The 23,679-nt window shown below is 44.8% G+C and overlaps 1 protein-coding gene across 1 annotated transcript; it reads right to left on the bottom strand.

Moving 5' to 3' along the window:
* Positions 1-2,827: 2,827 nt before the first annotated feature.
* On the bottom strand, positions 2,828-6,137 carry LOC125550558 (glycine-rich protein DOT1-like). Its single transcript, XM_048713581.1, has 8 exons — positions 5,816-6,137; positions 4,926-5,006; positions 4,763-4,851; positions 4,594-4,668; positions 4,396-4,499; positions 4,053-4,322; positions 3,903-3,968; positions 2,828-3,418 (listed from the first exon to the last, which is right to left on the bottom strand). The coding sequence occupies exons 1-8, from the start codon at positions 5,936-5,938 to the stop codon at positions 3,156-3,158; spliced, it is 1,071 nt and encodes a 356-aa protein (XP_048569538.1). The 5' UTR covers positions 5,939-6,137; the 3' UTR covers positions 2,828-3,155.
* Between the last annotated feature and the right edge of the window lie 17,542 nt (positions 6,138-23,679).

Raw genomic sequence — 23,679 nt, 5'->3', positions numbered from 1 at the left:
GCGAACCACCGCTTGGAGATCACCTTTATCGACAACTATCTTAGTGCGTGTCAAGCTAATATTCACCATTTGTATTTACCAATTCGCCATTGTGGTGACCCCTTGAGCTATAAAAAGAGGGCATTCGGCCAGCCAATTAGACCCCCTAGGTCGACACTTTGCTCATCTGCACGCGTAGCTGCACCTCCCGCGCATCTCGCCGGCAGCCGCGCTCTTCGTAACTGAGCTCAAACACATCCGATATAACAAAGCAGGAGCAGGGTTTTACGCTTCACAGCGGCCCAAACCTGGGTACATCTCATGTGTTCTGCTAGCTCTGCTCTTTGTGCTTGTTGATCTCCCTAGTCGAACCGCAAAGAGGCCTTTGCTAGTCCCATAGATTACCGTACGCACGACACCCATGAAATAGCTAAGTTAGCAAGATTTTCTACCCTCGGCACCTGGATGGAGTCATGGTCTAGTTTGGTTCTCGCAGATGTAAACTACTGTTTGTTAGAAAAAAACACCAGGGTTTATATCAGTGCTCGCATTTTTCAGGAACGACATCTGACTTACTAACAAATAGGGACTCCAATTTTTCTTATTACTACTACTCCCTCCGTTCCAAAATATATGGCACGGTTTTAATTCAAATTTGGAAGTATTTTAAAACGGGGGAGTATATATCTCTCCCTAATAATGAGGCTATTGCTTATGGTCGTCCGTCATAAAAATTGCCCTTGAAGTTGTTCATAATTACCCACCATGCCACATAAGTTAGAAAAAATATGAATCATTTTTTCCTTTACACGCAACCGACAACTTTGGTTCAATAAAGTTAAATCCCACCTTATAACAGAAGGATTGAGACAGCCGGGTTGGTAGAGCGTTCTCCCCTTTTTCTTTTTTTTTCTGGCAGGTATAAAAGCTATTTTAAATAAACCGCAACTCCAAATCTAACATGTTATATATGAAAATCCCTCAAAAATGTGTACATTTCAAATATGCTATTATCTGCATGTTAATCATTTCTAAATTATGTTTAGCATGTAATTTTAATAAATATCTTTTTTACATGTGGTATTTTAAAAATGCCGGTTGTATATGTTTTTATCCCATTTAAACTGAGTAGATGTGATAGTTTATTACTTTCACAAATCTCTCCCTAATACTAAAGCGGCTATTGCTTATGGTCATCTGTTATAAAAATTATCCTCGAAATTGTCCATAATTACCCACCATGCCACATAAGTTACGAAAAATATGAATCGTTTTTTTCCTTTACATGTGACCGACAACTTTGGTTCAATAAAGTTAAATCCCACCTTATAACACAAGGATTGAGACAACCTAGTTGGTAGAGCGTCCTGCTTCAGTACTGGAGACCCAGGTTTGAGTCCCCCTTCTCCCCTTTTTCTTTTTTTTCCGGCAAGTTTAAAAGCTTTTTTAAATATTCATATATTTTAAACCACAACTCCAAATCTAACATGTTATATACGAAAATCCCTCAAAAAATGTGTACATTTCAAATATGCTATTATCTGCATGTTAATCATTTCTAAATTATGTTTAGCATGTAATTTTAGTAAATATCTTTTTACATGGTATTTTAAAAATGCCGATTGTACATGTTTTACCCCATTTAAACTGAGTAGATGTGATAGTTTATTACTTTCACAAAAACTATTATTTAAACCGCAGGCGATGATGCTTGCTACCAGCTATCATATGTTAAAGATTACAATAGATACACAGTGGCGAAGCTACGGCTGGGCCAACCTGTGCCCTGGCCCGCCTAGCCAATGCAAATTCGTGTAATGTTTACCTATTATTAGGTCATCAAATAACAACATAGTAGTAATTTCCTTCAGCTACGCCCCACCGGCCCGCCCAGCAATTTGGGTGAAGCTCCACCACTGGGTACATAAGCATCCTCTCTATTTCACACATGTACGATGATGTACCCTAAAGTGTTGATATGAGCTTTATATAAACCAGTGGCTTAACGTTGATTTTGATATTGTTTGAGATTTATATAAGATGTTGATATACAATCTTTAATATTGGCATGCATGTTTGGTTGTTTTTGGTGAAGCAATGTAATATGTTTGCAACCAAATTAAGTCTTGACTTGATTACAGTTCTGAACACATACATCAACAAGACAAAAATAATGCTCTTATGCACATGCTATCATTGAGTACTAACATGTATTTTGTTATTTTCATCCCAATGCAATATTTATTGGGCATCACCGAGAAATAACGACAATAGAGGCATAAAGAGATAACAGCAACTGGTAGATATTTCTGTCTAATGGATTAGAAACACCTTGAGTACACTTCAAAAATCATCCCATATCATGTTGTTTGGTGAAAGATTTAAGAGATTTGTTGATGTCGTCAGTGTGTGCACAAGGGATGATTTTTTTCTTCCGTTGCAACGCACATGCATCTTCGCTAGTATTAGATAGAGAACAATAATTACAGCCACAACAATTCGCCATAGTGCCTAGCCAAGCATCATCATACTCCACAACGCCTAACCAAGCACCAAACACACATACTCCACAATGCCTGATATGGGATTGGAGCCACGACTTTCATTCACCGTTACATCTTTCTATGTACAGAGCAAACAGTAGATAAATTCCCTCACGTCTAGAAGCAAAGGGCGGTGAGCGCTCTAGAACCAAACAGCAAAATAGTAACAGGAAACATACACGCCAAGGAGCATTTCACAGCCAAATACTCCCTCCGTCTCGAAATAAGTGTCTTTTGTACTAAAGTTAGTACAAAGTTGAGACATTTATATTGGGACGGAGGGAGTAATAGTTTTGATAATCATGGGCAAAGAACTGCACAAATATAAAATAAACAAAGGTACCAGTTCCATCAGATAATACGACGGGCATGAACATAGAGCTGCATGCTCAGCATTCATCGACCATTGGGAAAAACTGCAAACCTCGCCAACAGCAACATTGAAAGATGATTGCAGGATAAACTTGGGAAAAGCATTGTGCTCACAACCAAACATCGCGCTCAGGGGAAACAACTAACACCCACACGAACGACAGCTTCCAACAGAAAATCCTTGGATAACTCACCTTTCCCCTGATATTATAAAGCATGCATTTAAATAGAACCAGAAGCCCATGGAAATTCTGCCTTTGCTCAGTACCCTCGCCCACGAGCCATTCTTCCACGAGCCCTTCCATACCCCCTTCCGCCCTCGTATCCCCCCCTCCCAGCAGGAGCTTGGTCATATCCCCTTCCGCCTTCATATCCCCTTCCAGCAGGGGCTTGGTCATATCCCCTTCCGCCTTCATATCCCCTTCCACCTCCGTAGCCCCTTCCAGCAGGAGCTTGGTCATATCCCCTTCCACCTTCATATCCCCTCCCACCTGGAGCACCGCCACCCCTGCCACGCTCATATCCTGTATGCAGAGATATATGTTACAGGTAACATTGCAAATCTTTCTTGGCATTTCTAGATGCAAAGCCACATTAATAAATTAAAAATGAACATAGAAAATACACTGTTTATCTCAAAGAGTTCATATGGTCATAAATATTTAGGTCACTAGCAGGTAAAATGAACATCCAAAAAAACTAACACAACAATTGGATATCCTGGAACGTTTTTACACTTTAAAGAGGTAAAGAAGTTTATTCGTGACAGTTACATCATCAGATCCGCAACCACATGAAAGTGGCATTGCTGCATGTGAAGAATAAAGGGATGTATGAATTATTTGCATGATCAACATACATTGCTTTTAAGCATGCATGGCAGTGCAAGACTTCAGTGTGTATGGCTCATGCTATAAAGGTGAAGAACAACTAACTATTGAATAACAGATCAGAACATGAGTTAAAGCACTCAATCAGGAAACACAAGTATGTTATAGAAGGTCATACCCCCACGGTAACTCCAATTGCCTCTTCCACGCATACCACCCCGTCCTCGGTTATATCCACCATTTTCTGGTTCAACAAATCAATTGAGCATCCAAACTTCCTTAAATAAGCAAAATCAGCAATAAATATGTACAAGCTACCCTTATATACCTTGGTAGTTTCCTTGTCGGCCTTGGTTGTAGCCATATCCACCGCCATACCCACCTTGATTATCATAGTACCCACCATCTTGGTTGTATCCGCCTTGATTATCATAGTACCCACCATCTTGGTTGTACCCGCCTTGATTGTATCCACCTTGATTGTACCCCCCTTGGTTGTACCCACCTTGGTTGTTTCCATATCCGCCATAACCTCCTCTACCCCTACCCCAACCCCTACCACGGCCCCTTCCTCTGCCACGACCCCGCACATAGGAGTCTAACAGAACAACAATCATGATAAGTTTGAACAATTGAAGTACAAAAACAAGTGCGGACTATCACTATCATACCGTCATAATCAGATGGTTGTTGGCGAGGTTGACGCAGCGGCGCTGGTGCCTGCTGGAGGCGCTGCTGTTGCCTGGGCTGGTCAACATAAGCTGGGCTTTGATACCTACAAAAAAATGTATTAATATTCCAAATGTGTATCATGGTTCATGCACACATGTTCTTATCCTATGAAAATAACAGACATGCATCCAATTTACCCTGGGGAATTTTGGTCCAGCTCTACTGGAGACAAAGTAATTGAAATCATTGAAACATGGCGAGTCATCTCCAGTCTGCAGAATGAGTAACCATTCGAATAAATTAGAATCCTCTGTGCCACAGAAGTTTATGTGATAACAGGATGGTAGAAAGAAACGGAAACTTAACGGGACAAGGCCTTCTTCAATAGGTTCCCAGACATCAGTTATGCTGACAGAGCTGATGTTAGTATCTTGGTACAACCCCGGTACTCTTTTCTGTTTTCAAGAAATATATCAAATGTGGTTCTGTACAGTGGGACAAAAATGAGAAAATAAAACTGAAGAATTACCTTGATAATCTCTGTCACAGCAACAGACTTACTGATTGCCTGTCCCATGGCTTTCAGAACAATCTCTTTAATCTTCCGGTCCTGATTCAAAATGTTAAACGTGAGTCATGAAGTAAACAATGGGAAAAATCATAGTTAAAAACTAATAAGATAACTGGTTTGCAAAACTAGCAACAAAGTAGAGATGATGAACTTCTAAATCTTTCACACCCAGCATCAAATTACAGCACCTCTCCATTACCGAGACCTCCTATCCTACAGCAGCACACAACCCCACACTATGTAAATGCAATTGACTGCATCCAGGGGAGGTAAGGGACACAGAACTAACAGCACTGGCACTTCTTACAACTGAACTCCCAACTGCTATCACTATCACAATCTCACTGTCAATTGAAACTGTTTTTACAGGGATTACTATCAATTGTTGACCAGAAATCATACGAAACATCCCTACATTGCTAAATTTATATCCTCGGTATGTAACCAAAGTCCGCAAATCAGATTGACACATTAAACTTGACAATCTCGGCGCATACTTTATAAATCTGGATATCCGTCGCATCAAACCAGATTCGCAATGAATTTAGTCCTAATGACCATACTGATTCAGAACAATGACAAACAAGTATACATTTGTGCAAATATGACACATCAACATTGAATTTGTGCCCCAGCCGTCAGTCAACGCACTTCCAACTGAAATCGCACAGATTCAGCACGACCTCGGCATCAGACCACACAAAACCAGCCGTGCGAACGACTCCGCCTCCGCGGAAGCCAGACGGGCAGAAACAAGCCGCGACCTCGGGCCCTTTCCGCCGTCGACACGCGCCGAATCGAACCAACGCAAACGCGAAACCGACGGGACGGGGGCGGGGGGAGCGCACCTGGAGGAGGGACGTGGCGTAGGAGACATAGTTGCGGATAAGCCCCTGGGCGGTGATTCGGATCTCGTTCTCGGCGATGGCCGACTCGGGCCGCGGCCGCTCCACCCTCTGGTACCGGTCCATCTCGGGCCCTGGCCGCCGGCCGCCGCTCGTCGCCCGGCGGGTGGGATGGGAGGGGAGAGGGGATTGGGTTGGGTTTGGGGAGGAGATTTGTGAGGGTGCGGCGCGAGGCGGGGCGGGGGTGGTGAGGGAGGGGCTAAAACCCTAGGCGGAGCCAACGATACGTGCGCGCTCGTGGGGCGGAGGGCTCGGGTTGCACGAAACCTTTATTTTTCTACGGGAGAGAAGAAATAGGAAGGGGGAGAAAATAAGATAAGAAAAGGAAAAGATCGTTCCGGGAATCGGCGGGTCCTTGGGACTTCTGGTTCTCGCGTCTTGGGCCGTTTCCAGGGCCGGCCGTAGTAGGTTCTAGAGTCTCTGCAGGCTGGACTCTTCCTGCGGGCAGGGGGGGGGGGGGGGGGGGGGGGGGGGGGGGGGGGGGGGGGGTCGGTTTCCTTTCTTCTAGTTGTGGACGAAACCCGGATGCAGGTATTGTCAGCCACCATTCTAGTTAAAAAATACTTCCTTCGTCTCATAATATAAGAGTGATGTTATGTTATGGGATAGAGAGAGTATGTTATAATAACTAGCAAATATGTCCGTGCGTTGTAACGGCTGAAAAACTATATGAACACGTTGTTCAAGACACAAGAATCACGTTATGGTGATGTCCTGGAGATTTTTTTTAAAATTATATGCCAAAATAAGGTAAGGACTTTTAAAAGGCAATTGAGACTAAAAGAGCTACAATGTTATCATTGCCTAATTTCATATTATAGTCATTTTTGGTTCTGTAAAGGCAGCCTCCATACACCGCAAGCATGAGAGTCGTTGTCTCCAAGCTTGATCTCCCTCCAGCCTTAAAGTACATCTGAAAGGATCGAGAAAAGGTGTCTAGAGGGAGGGGGGTGAATAGACTTCTAACAAAGAAAAGTTGTAGTTTTTATTTTCTTCAAGTTAAGGTAGAGTTTTAGCACAAGTTTAAATATCCACAATACATTCAAGCAAGCATGGCAAGAGTATATGAGCAGCGGAAAGTAAAGCATTCAATTTGCAAAAAAATAAAGGGATGGGGTTGGAGTGTGCAAACGCAATTGGAGACACGGAGATTTTTTGCGTGGTTTCGATAGGTGGTGCTATTGTACATCCATGTTGATGGAGACTTCAACCCACGAACGGTAACGGTTGCGCAAGTCCACGGAGGGTTTCACCCACGAAGGGTCCACGAAGAAGCAACCTTGTATATCCCACCATGGTCATCGCCCACGAAGGACTTGCCTCACTAGGGTAGATCTTCACGAAGTAGGCGATCTCCTTACCCGTACAAACTCCTTAGTTCAACTCCACAATCTTGACGGAGGCTCCCAAGTGACACCTAACCAAATTAGGAGATACCACTCTCCAAAAGGTAATAGATGGTATGTTGATGATGAACTCCTTGCTCTTGTGCTTCAAATGATAGTCTCCCCAACACTCATCTCTCTCTCACACACACTGGTTTGGATTTGGTGGAAAGAAGATTTGAGTGGGAAGCAACTTGGGAAAGGCTAGAGATCAAGATTCATATGGTTGGAATGGAATATCTTGGTCTCAACACATGAGTAGGTGGTTCTCTCTCAGAAAAATGGATGTTGGAAGTGTAGGCATGTTCTGATGGCTCTCTTCACGAATGAAGAGTGGGTGAAGGGGTATATATAGCCTCCACATAAAATCTAACCGTTACACATAAATCACCAAACTCGGTGGGACCGAATCAGAAAACTTGGTCGGACCGATTTAGTTCATAATGTGACCATTAGGCATTTCGATGGGACCGATATGATCAACTCGGTGGGACCGATGTGCTAGGGTTAGGGTAAAACCTCATCTCGGTTTGACCGATTACACAAACTCGGTGAGACCGATTTTGGTAATAAGAAAAACAAAGAGTTGGTCAAGCAAACTCGGTGGGACCGATTGCATATCTTGATGGGACCGATTGCATATCTTGATGGGACCGAAATTATTGCAATAGGTAACAGAGAGTTTGCAAGCCCATCTCGGTGAGACCAAGATCCCATCGGTAAGACTGAATCGATTAGGGTTTCTGGCAGTGGCTATGTCAAGTGAACTCGGTGGCGCCGGATGGAAAATTTCGGTAGAGCCGAGTTGGACTTTTGGCTTGGGACATATGTGGATATGAGGAAGTGGTTGAGGGCTTCTGGAGCATATCACTAAGCACTTAGAGCAAGCAACCCATTAAGCAACACATCATCTCCTTTTAATAGTATTGGCTTTTCCTATGGACTCAATGTGATCTTGGATCATCAAAAGTAAAATGTAGAGTCTTGAGCTTTAGAGCTTGAGTCAATCTTTTGTCCTTAGCATTTTGAAGGGGTTCCACATCCTCTTGTCCACGCCACTCCATCTGTTGAACTTGTCTGAAATATACTAGATGAAAACATTAGTCCAACAAGAGATATGTTGACATTAATTACCAAAACAACCCAGGGAGCACTTGTGCTTTCCATCTCCCCATTTTTAGTAATTGATGACAACATACATCAAAGTTTTAGATAAAGATATAGAGAATAACAGGTAAAGCTTTGGAAAAGACATGTAACATGCATAGACTCCCCCTACATGTATGCATCCATGTCAATATGGAATGTAAGAGCATGTGAATGCATAATCATGACAGAGCAAGCAATGTGTTACATGTATCTTGGCTATATGCATCAGAGCAAATGATGTGAATATGTGAAGTGTAACTTCATGTTCATGATTACTCCTTGCAAACAATATGTACATTAGCAAGAAATATCCATGCGCATGAGTGTGATGCATATACTTACCTTGTGGTCTTGAGCTGGTTTAGGAAGAGCTGAACCCGAGTAAACAAGGTTAGATATCACAGGTACAATTACTAGACAGAGCAAATCAAAGAGCCACAAGAGTACCAAAACTGGGATGACATGTAGAGAATGAGTACTAGGTATTCCCATTGGATATAGACATGTCCCCAAAGGTAAAGATATGCAATGAATTTAGGATTTCTTCCCTTGGATGTCTTTCTCCCTATGAATCTTATATTTGATAATGGGAGAATATAGAGAACAGAAAATCAGAGCAAAATAGATCAGAGCACAGAAACATAAGACAAACATGTCTCTCCCCTCTTAAAGACATGTGACTTCTCTCCTCTTGAACACCAAGCATATGGGGCCCTTGACGTGATTATCTCTCCCCCCGTTGAAGTACTCTCTCCCCTTTTTAAGTGATTAAGCTTTGAAGTGATCTCTATCTCCCCTTTTGACATCAATTTTCAAGAAGGGATCTTCTGGAGTTTGAGTCAAAATAGGTTTGGTCCTTGAGTCACAGAGCAAAGCGGCACATAGAATATGATGCTGGTAGAGGAGAAGAATCATCGAGTGGAGCTGGAACAAAAGTGCAGGAACAAGTGGCAAATTGTTTTCTCTGCAGTGAAATCGGTGACACCGAGTTATATTTTCGGTTGCACCGAAATGGTTCGGCTTGACCGAAAGAGATGAATCGGTATGACCGAGTTCAAGACAGAGAGAACATTTGTCACCTCAACTCACTAGGCAAAAAGGATCTTGTCGGGGATATACCCTACAGTATGATCCGGCCAGAGTTATAAACCGGCAGGTTGATAAACCGGCTGACAGTTAAGACAGACAGTTAAAACAGGTAGTTAACCCAGATGGTAAACCGGCGGGTTGATAAACCGGCTGACAGTTACGTCAGGTGTTAAGTCAGATGATACCCCGGCAGGAGTTAAGTCAGATGATAACTCAGCGGACAATCATAAACCGGCACCAGTCATAAACAGGCAGACCATCATAAACCGGCACCAGTCATAACCCGGCAGACAGTGATAACTGGGTTGCCAGGGGTTATGAAGCCCGAGACGTTATGAATCCCGAGACGTTATAAAGCCCAAGATGTTAAGAAGCCCATGAAGAGAAGTCATAATAGTTAAGTCTTAAGTCCGAGTTGGACTCTACATGTAACCCGCCCCTTCAACTTATATAAGGAGGGGCAGGGCTCCCCAAAGTGGGACAAGTAAGAAGAAACAATCTTAAGGGTTAGGGATAACTGGGAGAGCCAGTTTACGGCGACTTTCTCATGATCATAATGAGATCTAGCCACAAACAATATGTAGGGCTATTACCGGATGATGTTTCCCGGGGCCCGAAGCTGTCTAAATCCTTGTCTTCTGTTGCGTCTCTCGATTCTGATCAACCCCTCTCAAGCTACCACATAGATGCGTTGGCCTCATGACTAAATCCTCACACTAGGACATCTGCCGTGATATTTCCACGACAGTTGGCGCCCACCGTGGGGCCTGCGCATAGTGGTGATGAGTTCTTGAATGGATCTCTCTAGGGTTTCGAGAAGTTCGTAAATTTCCGGATGAAGAAAAGTCGGTTTTGGAAGATTACAATCGACCGGGTCAGCATACGGAAGGACTTGCATCAACTCTAATCCCATCGGTTGAGATCAAGGAAATTATATTGAGTCGCCATGGACAATCTCTACAGTTTTTGGTGCAATCTGCATTATCTGTTTAGTCGCCATGGATGCAACCCGTGCGTATCTATTTGAACCGATCGACAGCGAAACCGATTTGAAGTATAAGGAACCGAAGGCTTGACCCTGGCTTAGTCATCACGCACTGTTAGCAAACCGGAGTCAAAGGAAAAAAGACAGAAGGGCCACAACCCGGAGGAAGACACGGGTGTCAAGCAACCACGACCACGACCCAGATTCCCCGTCATTGCCATGACCCGCCGCTTTGACTCGAATCGCCGCCGTTTTGACTGGCTCGTGACCACGTCGTCTCCACTCTGGTCCGGCTTACTCCCGGCTGAGAACCGCCCGCACCTGGACTCCGTCTCGCATCGACCGAGCCCCTCCGCCGACGCGCCCCCGCTGTGGCCAGCCTCCCCCTCCGCTGTGGTCGCCCTCACCGGCGCCGCCTTGAGTCGCCGCCTCATTCCGAGCCGCCGCAACTTCGCCTGAATCTGCCGTCGGGGTCCCTCGTCAAACCGCCATCCCAGGCCTCGGGCCGCCGGGGGCCTCCTGCCGTCGCAGCAAGCGCGCCTGCCAGCCCCGTTGCCTCGTTTCCAGAGCCACCGCCCGGGCCACCCCGGCCTCAAGCCGCCTTCGCCAAGTCGCTGGCAGGTCGCCCCCAGCCTTGTTCAGCCGCCGCTGACCTGGCCATGTGGTTTCTGCAATAAGCTGCTTTGCTGGCTCACTGGTGTCGTTGCAGGCCACCTTTCATTCACCCGGTGGTGTTGCAGGTCCCCGATCATCTATTATTGCCGGATTACCCCGAATGTTGCGGCTGCCTCCGCCTTACCAAGTCACCGCCGCATCTCCTCCACTACAACTTGTTGCGTCGTTCCACTGTCGTCGCACCGATTCTCCCCGGTACAAACTGCCCCCGTGGTCCTGCATTAATTCACTGCCGCCTCTACTGGCTTGTACTGTCGTTGTGGTCAGGCGGTCTTCTTTGAGTGCTTGAGAAAAACTGTTGCCTTCGCTAGACCGTTCTGGCTCCGTGGAGGAGTTAATACGGGAGCGGAGTGAATCAGAAAGGCTCCTTAAGATTGGTGGAGATCTGGCGAGTCACGCGTCTAGTTTAACTGATTCGTATCGACAGACAATTTTTAGAGTCAGAAATTGCCTCCTGATGTTGGAGTAAGGCAGCCGCCGCTTTCCAATCCTTTTTCACAAATTAAGCCTAATCCATGCCAAATCGTTGTTTTGAGCTGCCGCTAATGGTGAGCCGGCCCTGCTGTGGTGACCCACCTCGCTCCACCGTTGAACCACTTTCCACTTTTGAGCCGCCAAGTAGCCTCCGCTAAACCGCCTTGCTGACGCCCCTCAAGAGTCGCCGGGTTACGCCACTGCTGCTACTCTTTCTGGTGTCAGGACCAATACATCCAAACTCAAGTTTTGAGGAAGACAATCATGACTGGGAGTCAACGTCCATGACTCGGATTCGCCGCGACGAACCGCCGTGGGCTTCTCACGAGCCGCCCCCCGAGCGCCTCCGCCATCGTCTCCACAAACCGGCCTCGCTGATTTAAACTGACACCCCAGAGCTGCCACCTTCAAGTCGCTATGGCCGCGCGCCGTTCCGAGCCACAAGCCGCCTCCCGCGTTGAACCGGCCATGGCCGCGCGCCGTTCCTCCCAACGCCCTTCTGGTTCAAGCTGCTTCCCGTGTGGACCTCTGGCACCGCCGCGCCGTTTTGCCGGCGCCCCCAAGTTGCCTCACGCTGCTGATGATAAACCGCCGCCGCGGGCCCGCTTTGCTGTAAGTCACCTCTCGGAGTCGTCGCCCCAGCGTCGCGTCAATATCACGCCGTCTTACTATGCTACATTGATCCACCGACCGGCGTGCCCGGTGAGCCGCTCCGATTTCATTCTATCTTGCTGAGTCGCCGGCGCCCTTCTGCTGTGTCCGCCTCATGTTGCTACTGCCTTCCTCGAGCAGACCTCATCACTGCGGTTTCGTGGATGGCCTCTGCTGTCGTTTCCCGCGCCGCAAGTCACTGTGCGGCCTCCGAGCCGCCGGGTCTCAACCGCGGACGAGTCACCACCTCTCGCCCCGACAGCCAGCGCTGCACCTTCGAGCTGAGTCACCGCACCTCCGAGACGCCATGGTTTCAGCCGCTGTTCTGGCCTGTTTTCTGTGCCCGTCTGCCCGCGGGGCCGCGTCCCCGCCTGGGTTCGCCTCTGACCCGTGGCTCGCCTGAGCTGCCGACCTACCTCCGTCGCTTCCAAGTGGCCCAGTGTCTACGCCAAATCGCCTCCATGGATGCGATTGAGTCGCCGTCTACTCGCCTTGTCAGCCCGTCATGGAGGTGATGGGACACGGTGACAGTGGACTTTCAGGCACGCAGTCCTGCAATGCCTTCATTCTACTACGAGTGAAGCTACTGTTGATGAATCATAGACAAAATCGGATCCACTACAGAGTTGAGTGCGGAAGTAATACAATAGATATGGAGTTTCTGCAGTTCTCTGGACTTTGCTGAAGAGTTGCTTCTACGATTCTGAATGAATAGGCCACCACCGCGGTCAAATGAACTTGTGCTTGCTATGGATTTTTGTTCAGCTACATAAAGCTTTACATACTGGCCTCTACGGAGCTACATCTAATGGTCGGGTTGTAAGTTGCGGCAGGAGAGTTTCACCAATTGTCTTATTCTATGTGTCAATCGTGAAGGATGTGAGCTTGAGCAGCTGCTGAAGGGAGTTCAGAGTCAGGAGGATCTTCGATGAGAAGAAATATTACAAAATTTTGACACACCAGCTCTCTAATGCCATCGTTTGAATATGAGAGGATGTGACGCTAATGTTTTGAATCACAAACAAACCGATACTGCAACCGAGCTTGACTATATATGCTTACTTCTACAGAGTTGTACTTGCTTGGCGATTTGTGGCGAAGAAGTTCCACTACTTTGGTCGGTTTTGAATTGGTACTTGACGCTACCTGGAGGGCATTACTTCGTCAAATTGTTATGGGTACTGATCCGGCATCAGTACAATTCATTGTTGAGGAAATCGTTAACTGGTAGCTGCTCGGTCGGCTGGTGAGTAGAGGATTAATAGGCTAATCAGCAAGTTAATCGGCCATTCAATCAATTAATCGGATGATTTATCGGGTAATCGGCTACTCGGGGACCCTATGAGTAGGGATTAATCGGCAAGTTAACTGGTTAATCGGATGAATTCTTGAACAGCGGTACAATTACTACATTTACCGGGTTTTCTCATGGGTATGGACACCAATGAAGAAACAAAGACCAAGGAGTTTTCAGCTCAGAATTTATACACCTCAATTATTACGAGTGTCTGCAACTCGTTCGCGGTGAACTTCAGCTGTATCACAGTCATCGTCAACCTCGCAGTCAATAGTTTCGGACAAAATACGTCAGGTGATATTCATCTAAATCTATTTTCTTGGCACATATTGTTTTTATCAAAGAGCAATTACTTGGGTCTGTATATTTTATATGCAGGACAATTGTTTATTACAAAGGTGGTGCCATTTTGTGCCTATGGAATGTGCGTTAGCATCATCATGCACTAGCGTCCGCACCCACTTGCTGTTGCATGGGTGTGCGCAAGCCGCCGCCCGTGCGGCACGATCTACATCAACTGGCTGGGACCGCATCCGCGATTGACTCGCCGTCCGCGTGGCTTACCGCGCTTGCCATCGACTCGCCTGTCCGCACCGGTTTACAACGCCGTGAACGACTTATCTGTCTGATCCCGTGGCCGACTCGTCCATGGTTGACTTCAACTTCACCATGGTGATCGTCAACTCCGCGGTGAATAATTTCTGGCCTAACATATCAGGTGAAATCCATCCAGTATATTTTTATATTATATATTGCTTTCTTTAAAGGAGCAATTACTCCGGCTTGCAAAGTTATCTAATGTAGGACCCTAAACCGCCATATTGGTGCAAATTTAAAGGCCGTCAGAAAATTTCCAGCTTAAAAAGAAGGATTCCGGTTTAAAATCCGGCTCAAGGGACCAAAGAGAGTCTGTTGCAAGAGCACATCTCAAACATGGGTATTCCTTGAGCACAACTCACAATATCGTTTGGGGCTTCCTGTTCAAACATAGGTGTATTCACCAAAGAGAACATAGCGTTACTACCTTCTTGATCCGGCTATCAAGCCAATATTATCATAAGAGTACAGCTCTGGTTATTTCGGTAATCCGGCTATCAAGCCAATATTATCATAAGAGTACAGCTCTGGTTATTTCGGTAATCCGGCTATCAAGCCAATATTATCATAAGGGGTCAAAGAGAGTCTGCTGCACAGCACAGCCCAAACATGGGTATCCCTTGAGCACAGCTCACAATATCACTTGCGGGCTATGTTCGAACCATAGTCACACCTCTTGATAGGCTTAAAGCCACCAGGGAAATCACTTGGGGGCTCTGGTCGTATCCGAACCATAACTTATACCCTCTTGATCAGCATAAGGGCACCAGGGAAATCACTTGGGGGCTTGGTCGTATCCGAACCATAGCTACACCTCTTGATAGGCATAAGGCCACCAGGGAAATCACTTGGGGGCTATGGGTTCGAACCATAGCTACACCTCTTGATAGGAATAAGGGCACTAGGGAAATCACTTGGGGGTTTGGTCGTATTTGAACCATAGCTACACCTCTTGATCGGCGCAATGCCATAATTATGACTACATGGGGGCTCTGGTCGTAGCCGAACCATAGCTTAAACCCTCTTGATCATACATATACATCGTCATATATTACATCATGCATCATCATTACATCATCATAGCATGTATCATATGTGCATGGATATACCGACTTATATGGCAGGAATCGGTTTTCAAACCAGGTATAGTTATTCAAATCTTTAATAGCCAACACGGCTGGATTTTTTTATTATGGTTATCAATAACCAATATTATGACTGAGGTTTTCAAAGTCGCTTTAGCGCAATGACTATTATTTTATCAATGGATATGATTTATTCTACAATGGAAGGAATAGTCCCGAGTTGCTGCAGGCTTACGACCCGGCACTTGGGGGCTACATTATTCAAGTTGGGATTACATCAAATACACAAGTCTCATGTCGCTGCAAGCATGCACCATGACACTTGGGGGCTAATGCAAAGTCATTGTTTGCTCACTTATTGAAGACCCGACTCATCACATCGTAATGAGCCGGCCCTTGGGGGCTACCAATTGCTCCTATCAACTATTCAAGGCAATTACAAGTCCCAGGTTGCTGCAAGCATGACAACCCGGCACTTGGGGGCTACATATGTGGAATATTCAGTTTTTACTAGTAACTGAGATGAACAATTTGGATTTCTTCAAAGCTTGTGACATTCATATTGAAGTAAATCTTAAGATGTTACTACGTTGCCTTCTTAAGACTTAGGGGCTACAAGTGATAGGCATATAAGAGGTATATTTTCAAAATTGATGTTAACAAACAGTTATGATCCGGTGCCATCAATATTCATAAACTGGCAATTTTGGCAATGATAAACCGACAAGTTCTACATTCTTAAACCGGCTGAAGATCAGATGAGTATTTTAAGGACCAATATTTATGTTAAGCATTGGGAGCTGAGTCAAATGAATTATTCTTGACAATATTTCTCTGTGACAAACCAATGTCAGCAAATTGATTATGAAGCTGGCCTATTGACCCGGATTTTCTATAAGAAGGAAATGGCAAGGACTTAAGGATGATCAGGATCAGTTTTAACATGGATAAATCCAAATTAAACTGGGGTCTAATGTCGGGGATATACCCCGCAGTATGATCCGGCCAGAGTTATAAACCAGCAGGTTGATAAACCGGCTGACAGTTAAGACAGACAGTTAAAACAGGCAGTTAACCCAGACGGTAAACCGATAGGTTGATAAACCGGCTGACAGTTAAGTCATGTGTTAAGTCAGATGATAACCCAGCAGGAGTTAAGTCAGATGATAACTCAGCAGACAATCATAAACCGGCAGACCATCATAAACCGGCACCAGTCATAAACAGGCAGATCATCATAAACCGGCACCAGTCATAACCCGGCAGACAGTGATAACTGGGTTGCCAGGGGTTATGAAGCCCGAGACGTTATGAAGCCCAAGATGTTAAGAAGCCCATGAAGAGAAGTCATAATAGTTAAGTCTTAAGTCCGAGTTGGACTCTACATGTAACCCGCCCCTTCAACTTATATAAGGAGGGGCAGGGCTCCCCAAAGTGGGACAAGTAAGAAGAAACAATCTTAAGGGTTAAGGATAACTGGGAGAGCCGGTTTACGGCGACTTCCTCATGATCATAATGAGATCTAGCCACAAACAACATGTAGGGCTATTACCGGATGATGTTTCCCGGGGCCCGAAGTTGTCTAAATCCTTGTCTTGTGTTGCGTCTCTCGATTCCGATCAACCCCTCTCAAGCTACCACATAGACGCGTTGGCCTCACGACTAAGTCCTCACACTAGGACATCTGCCGTGATATTTCCACGACAGATCTCACAAAGATTTGCAATGAATTGGATGCAGGGAATGCAGAGCAAAAAACAAAGAAAAAGAAAGGAAATCTAGATGAATGGAAACAAATATGCAAGAGACAAATGCAAGAATACATAGAAACACTAGAGAACTTCATCTAGAATTGGGCGGCGACAAAGTCACCTATGTTAGAGTATATTGAGTGAGGAGTCAAGTGAGAAGACTTGATCGTAGGTCATACTCATTGTTTAAGCTCAAAATGGGGTTACCATTTTTCTTTAAGCATTTGATGTATTCGCATCTTGTTGAGTTGCTTTGACCCATGACTTGGGGTAAAGCTTCTCTAAGATGGAATAACATACCTTGGGTGGTGGTGTTGTACTTGATCATGTAGTTGAACTTATGTGGGATGCTCAAGGTTGATGTAGCTCATCAAGGATTGGGAGCACCACTTGTAGTTTGAGTTCATCTACCTACATGGGTTAGTCTTGCAAGGAAGAGCACATGTCACTACAAAAAAAATACACTTCCGTGATGATACGTGCTTGTCACAGTAGGTCGCTTTTTTTGTCATGCATGTACATCCATGACAAATTTATGACAGAATCAAGATAGTCATACCTGTGCTGTCATAGAAGTGTTCCATGACATTACCAAAATTATCATCACGGAAGTGTCGACTTCCATGATGATAAATCGCGCGTCATAGAAGTGCTTTTGTCAAGGGTGACCGACACGTGGCATCCATCGTAACGGAACGCTGTTAAGCTATCGGGTCGGGTTTTGGATCCGATAACCCGTTAACAGCCCCGACCAATGGGGATTTTCCACATGTAAAATCATCATTGGCTAGAGGAAACACGTGTCGGCTCATCGTCAGGACAGATGTCATCCACTCACTGGACAAAAGGCGCCTATGATACGTCGACATGTGGCACGGCCCAACAAGTTTAAATGGGCCGGCCCAACTAAAGGCCCACAAGATTTTGCGGACCATAATGGGCCGGCCCAGCTAAAGGCCCATGAGATTTTGCGAACCATAATGGGCTGGCCCAGCTAAAGGCCCACAAGGTTTCACGGGCTATAATGGGCCGACCCAGGTAAAGGCCCACAAGATTTTCATGTGCCATAATAGGCCGGCCCAGGTAAAGGCCCACGGTGACTCTAGCCCATAATGAATAGTAATTTTCTTTATACCCGTTAACGGCCTGTGATTTACATGGGCCGTTTCCAGCCCGTGTTAGCTTTCGGCCTATTGACGGCCCATACGTTCTTGGGTTCCTTTTCGGCCCTCGATTACTCCGGCCCGTTACTGGCCTGTTCCCCTAATGGGCCAAATTCAGCCCATGGCAAGAGTCGGCCCATTACTGGCCTATTCGACTAATGGGCCAAATTTGGCCCATGGCAAGAGTCGGCCCGTTACTGGCCTGTTACCCTAATGGGCCAAATTCGGCCCATGGCAAGAGTCGGCCCGTTTCTGGCCTGTTAACCCGTTGCGCCATTTCTAGCCCGTCCTATATTCTGGCCCATTAATGACCCGTTATGCCTGTGACAGAATTAAGCCTTTGTTGTCCTACGGCCTGTTAACGGCCTGTTACCGTGCTGGGCCGATACCAATTACACCCGATTATGGCCCATGTAGACCCATTTATCCGACGGCCCGAGGCCCACCGATTACAGGCCCATTTATCGACGGCCCATAGGAGACCCATGGATCCTACGGCCCGTATATGGCCTATGGTAGTTGCAGCCACTAGCAAACCAGGGAAAAAGAAGACTAGGAAATAAATAAGGCCGAAACTAACGCTAGGCTATTAAGGCGATTGCACAGATTACATCCACTCGGCATCAAAGATCGCCACCAGTGCAAATATAGGGAACACCCTACACTATACAAAAATGGCTTGCTGTTTTCTTCAGGCGGTGGCTGCATGTTAAGAATAAATTTTGTATCGCACCAAAACAAATTACAACTATATACCAAAAGGAAGGTTGGCATAAAACTTAACAGTCTAGTAGATAAATGCACCACCAGAAGTTCAGAAGCTCAGTTCATTTGACCTGACTGTTACGTTTTCATGTTGTATTGTCCGACGGAGCACCATAACCCTCGCCTTCATTTCCCCTAGGCTCCTGAACAACATAGCAAATGTCTGATAGTCTGGTTTCAAAACCATGCATATCTTGACGACATTGAGCAATGTTTCTCCTTGTTTCACAAAGGGTCTCTGTTAAGGAATGGACTTGTGTCTAGAGCGCAGATACAACATTGCTTTGAGCTTGCATATCTTGATCATGAGGCAGTTTGGACGATATTGCCTTAACAACCAACCCAGTATTACGTAGGAACGTGCTTTTGGCACTGTTAGTGGACAGGTACTGACCCACTGCAGCAAGAGCTGACATTGCGGTTATAGTTGCCTCGCCACCTTCAGAAGGTGGCGGTTCCACCATTTTTTCCATAGCTCGCTGAAAAGTTGAGGTTTTACATTAGTAGTACCAGAACAGAAGATATTAAGGAGGCAGCAAAACCAAACAAAATAGCTTTGGTCTATATACAGAACTTATTCTGGTGAACCCATGTAAAATATTAGTTGTATTTTATTGCAAAGTACATAATAAAACCAGGTTCCAAACATATGACCATGTACCATCGCTAATGTATTGTCTATTTCTTCACATTGTATTGAGGGCTAAGGATAAAGAGACGAAGTTTATAATACGGTAAGCATAGTATGACGTCATTCGTATCACAAAACAACTGAGAACAGACAAACAGGCAATTGTAACATTGTGTGGGCAAGTCCAGCACGGAACTAGATTACGGGTCAAGATCAAAGGAACATCACTCCTCTCTTTTAAACCTTGTAAGGTGTAATGATACGCTAAGACAATTGTGTATAAAATTGAAAAGAGTAATAGACATTGGCTGCAAACCATGCAGTTCAAGGCACAAGTCAGAGTAAGTAGTAGTTAAAAGGCATGAGGATTAAGGACTTACAACAGCGGCTTTGACTGGTGTAGTCATGCCCTTCTTCTTGCTGGTGTGACAGTCCTTGAAGATTTCCACAACATTTGGTTCAAGTACTTTTTGGTCCTTGCGGGCTTTCCTCTGCATTTGGAACAAGTCAATATAGATCTGATAATATGGTATAGCGAAAAGAGTGAAACAATAGCTAATTACAAGAGCCTCGCAGTGTGCAATATAGCTACGAGATCCTGTCGTCTGTTGGAATTTCACTTTCATACGGTTGGCCTTGTTCTTTGAACAGTTCACCTACAAGAAGATAGATTTGTGTGGCACATGCGTAAATAGGACTTCAACATGTGATCTGATGACATATATATATATAATGTACCTGATACTTCGGATCGGACCAGTGTTTGACGAGGCCTCTCCAGTCTTCATCAAATATATTTTCCACTGGAGATGTTTGGGCGAGTTCACTGTTAGCCTTGCCTTCAAAGTGAGTTTTCCTCAAGTTATACCGATACTGTCGCAGAGCAGACTTGAAAACATGGGTGCAAGCTTGTCTGGTTGCATCATCTTGGCTATCCAACTTGAACCTCATCTGTTGAAAATTATGGGAGTCTCATTATCAGCAACCTAGAAAGTATTGGACAGAGCAAGACGATATTACTAGTTTCCATACATAACCATACTTACAGATAGATGGTCAAGGAAGATGTTGAACTGGGTTTCGTCTTTGTCATTCCTGTACTGAATCCATGTTGGGAGGATACGTACATGACACCTAACAGCAACCGCTGCCTTTGATACTAACTTGGCTGACTCTGTAGCATCACGTGGCCTTTTTAAACCTGCCTCAAAACGGATCTCCATTCTTCCTCCTCTAGATTTAGTTAACCTATCGATCATTATCCCTGATGTTTGTTTCCTCTTGCGCCTAGGTGCTAGTCCAACAACAAACATTGGAAGTGTTAGTGTACATCAAACTGTGAGACTACATATAAAGAAGCATGCAACTGTAACTTGACTCCAGCAACTACCTTCTTGCTGTTGAAGCTCACAAGGTTCATCTGATATTGCCAACTCGCCTTGTGTCAAGAGTGCTTGGGAAGTAGTGTCAGGTGGCAAGGGAGCTTGGGAACATGCTGCTAGCTCAGTTGACGCACGAGTACGTCGTGCAGCTGGTAGTACCGTGGTAGGTGTTGCAAGAACTAGGGCTGTCTCTACTTGTTTGGTGCAACTATTTGTTTATGTTTGTATTTTTTTGCAACTCGTGTAGCATGTGATGCCATGTTTGTAGAATTTTCTGCTGGACTTTGACCTTCTATTGCACCATCAGTACCAGCAGAATCTGCAGGATTCATCCGCTTCTCATTCCCTGCCATTTTGTGTTTCTTCCTCTTTCTTTGTGCCATGTTAAGTCAAGCCGACAAGAAAAACGAATAACAATTTAGTTCTTCAGAACAAATTGATGCGTGATGCAGACGAACTGAACTTTGATGTTAGACAACCACATGATAGGAGGATGTAATATGCATGAAAAATAGGACGGAAGAGATAACCAGAACTATGATGTGTAAACTAAGAAGAAGACATTTCACCAAATTAGAAGCAATGCAATGGAAGGTAGACACCATATGAAAGATGCTACAAATATCGCTCTGCCAAGTTAACAGTGTCTCATCATAAATGACGTTTAAACAAATGTGAAGCAGTACAAGAAATAAATCATATGCAAGATGCAAACAACATCACACTACCATGTTAGAGGTCTCTCGTCATTAGTGCCATTGCATATTCACAGCATTGCATATTCACAACTTATGACGTGTAAACTAAGGAGAAGGCATTTCAACAAATTAGAAGCAATGAAAGCTAGACACCATATGAAAGATGCAACTAATATCACTCTACCAAGTTAAAACTGTCTCGTCATAAGTGCCATTTCAACAAATTAGTAATACAAGCTAGAAAAGAATGTGAGATGTAACTTATATCACACTCCGAAGTCAAACGTGTCTTATGATAAGTGATTGTTGCAGGTTACACAACAGTAGTAATTTGATGTAAGAACATGGTGTGATAGACAGATATTGTATGTTCTAGAAACATGAACACGTGTCTTATTCAAGTCTAATGTGTAAAGTAAGCAGATGGAATTCAACAAAATTAGAAGCAATACAAGCTAGACATCACACATAACATGCAACCACATATAACAGTGCCAAGTTAGAGGGAGCACCGGTGATGCTGCACTAGGGGAGACGTGCTCATCATAAACACGACTTTGTTGAGTGTCTATGCATGTGTTGTCTTGGAAATCATCTTGGGGGTGTGGAGGAGTAGAAACTGTAGAGGCCCTCCGTTCGGAAGGAGCACCTTTATCCGCTGCCTTGCTAACTTCCTTCCGCTTTATTGATTTTGAATTGTCAATTAAAACCGACAAGAAAAAGCAATACAATTCTCTCTTCAGAACTCATTCATGCATGATACTGACAATCACTACTTTGATGTAAGGCAAACACATGATACCAGGATGGAATATGTACGAAAAACAGGACGGCATGGCATGTTCACAACTGTTTGTGTAAACTAAGCCGAAACCATTCCAGCAAATAAGAAGCAATGCAAGCTAGACACCACATGAAAGATGCAACCAATATGACTCTGCCAAGTTAAAAGCGTCCCATCATAAATGGAATTTCAACAATTTAGAAGCAGCACATGCTATAAATCATACGAAAGATGCAACTAATATCGCACTGCATATACTAAAGGTGTCTCGTCATGTTGATTGATGCGGGATACAAAAAAACAATAGTTTTGTGTAAGGACATGCTTAATAGACAGATGTACTATGTACTAAATACAGGGAGGCATGTCACATTAACAGGTATAATGTATAAGCTAAGCAGACTAGCACATGTAGTTTAACCAGATTGGAAGAATTACAATCTAGACACCATATGCAACATGCAACCACATATCACGCTGCCAAGTTAGAGCAAGCACCTGCGATGCTAGTGTAGGGGAAATGCTGTAATCAACTACAGAGCTACGTTCACTATCTTCATCTAGCATTTCTGTTTCTTGTGAATCATGTCGGGAGGCTGACGCTGCATTCTTTAAATGAGGAGTAGTCCCCTTGCCTGCCTGCCTCGTCATAAGTGATTGATGAGGGATACACAAGAACATTAGTTTGATGTAAGAACATGGTTAATACACAGATGTACTAGTATGTACCAAAAATAGAAAGGCATGTCATATTCAAAGGTATAATGTGTAAGCTAAGCAGATGCAATTTAACCAAATTGGAAGCAATACAAGCTAGACATCCGTCTGGAGTGGTGAGCATGATCATCTAGGACCTGAGAGCCTGGTGGGAGGCGGGCTGCTTCGCCACCATCGCAACTTTTTAGTTGGCTTCCAGGTGATGCCTATCTTTGCTGGGCTTGTCACTGGCTCGGCCAGTGCCCTGACTAGCTATTTGTCTTCTGGTGCTCACGGGATGGTGGTTCATGTAAAAAAATATCTTTCCTTATCTTACCGACTTTGGCCTTTCGAATACAAGCTAGACACCATATGGAACATGCAACCACATATGACACCGAGAAGTTAAAGCAAGCACCTGGGATGGTGGTTCATTGCGAGCGAGGTCATCAACTCCAGAGCTACGTTCCCCGTCTCCATTTGCTGACACTACACCCTTTAAAGCGTTGAAACGTGTCTTGCCTAGCCGCACACCAAACTAGAGCGACTT

Source organism: Triticum urartu, chromosome 4 (assembly GCF_003073215.2).
Source record: "Triticum urartu cultivar G1812 chromosome 4, Tu2.1, whole genome shotgun sequence".
Lineage (NCBI taxonomy): Eukaryota > Viridiplantae > Streptophyta > Magnoliopsida > Poales > Poaceae > Triticum > Triticum urartu.
This window is presented reverse-complemented; position numbering and strand designations above follow the sequence as displayed.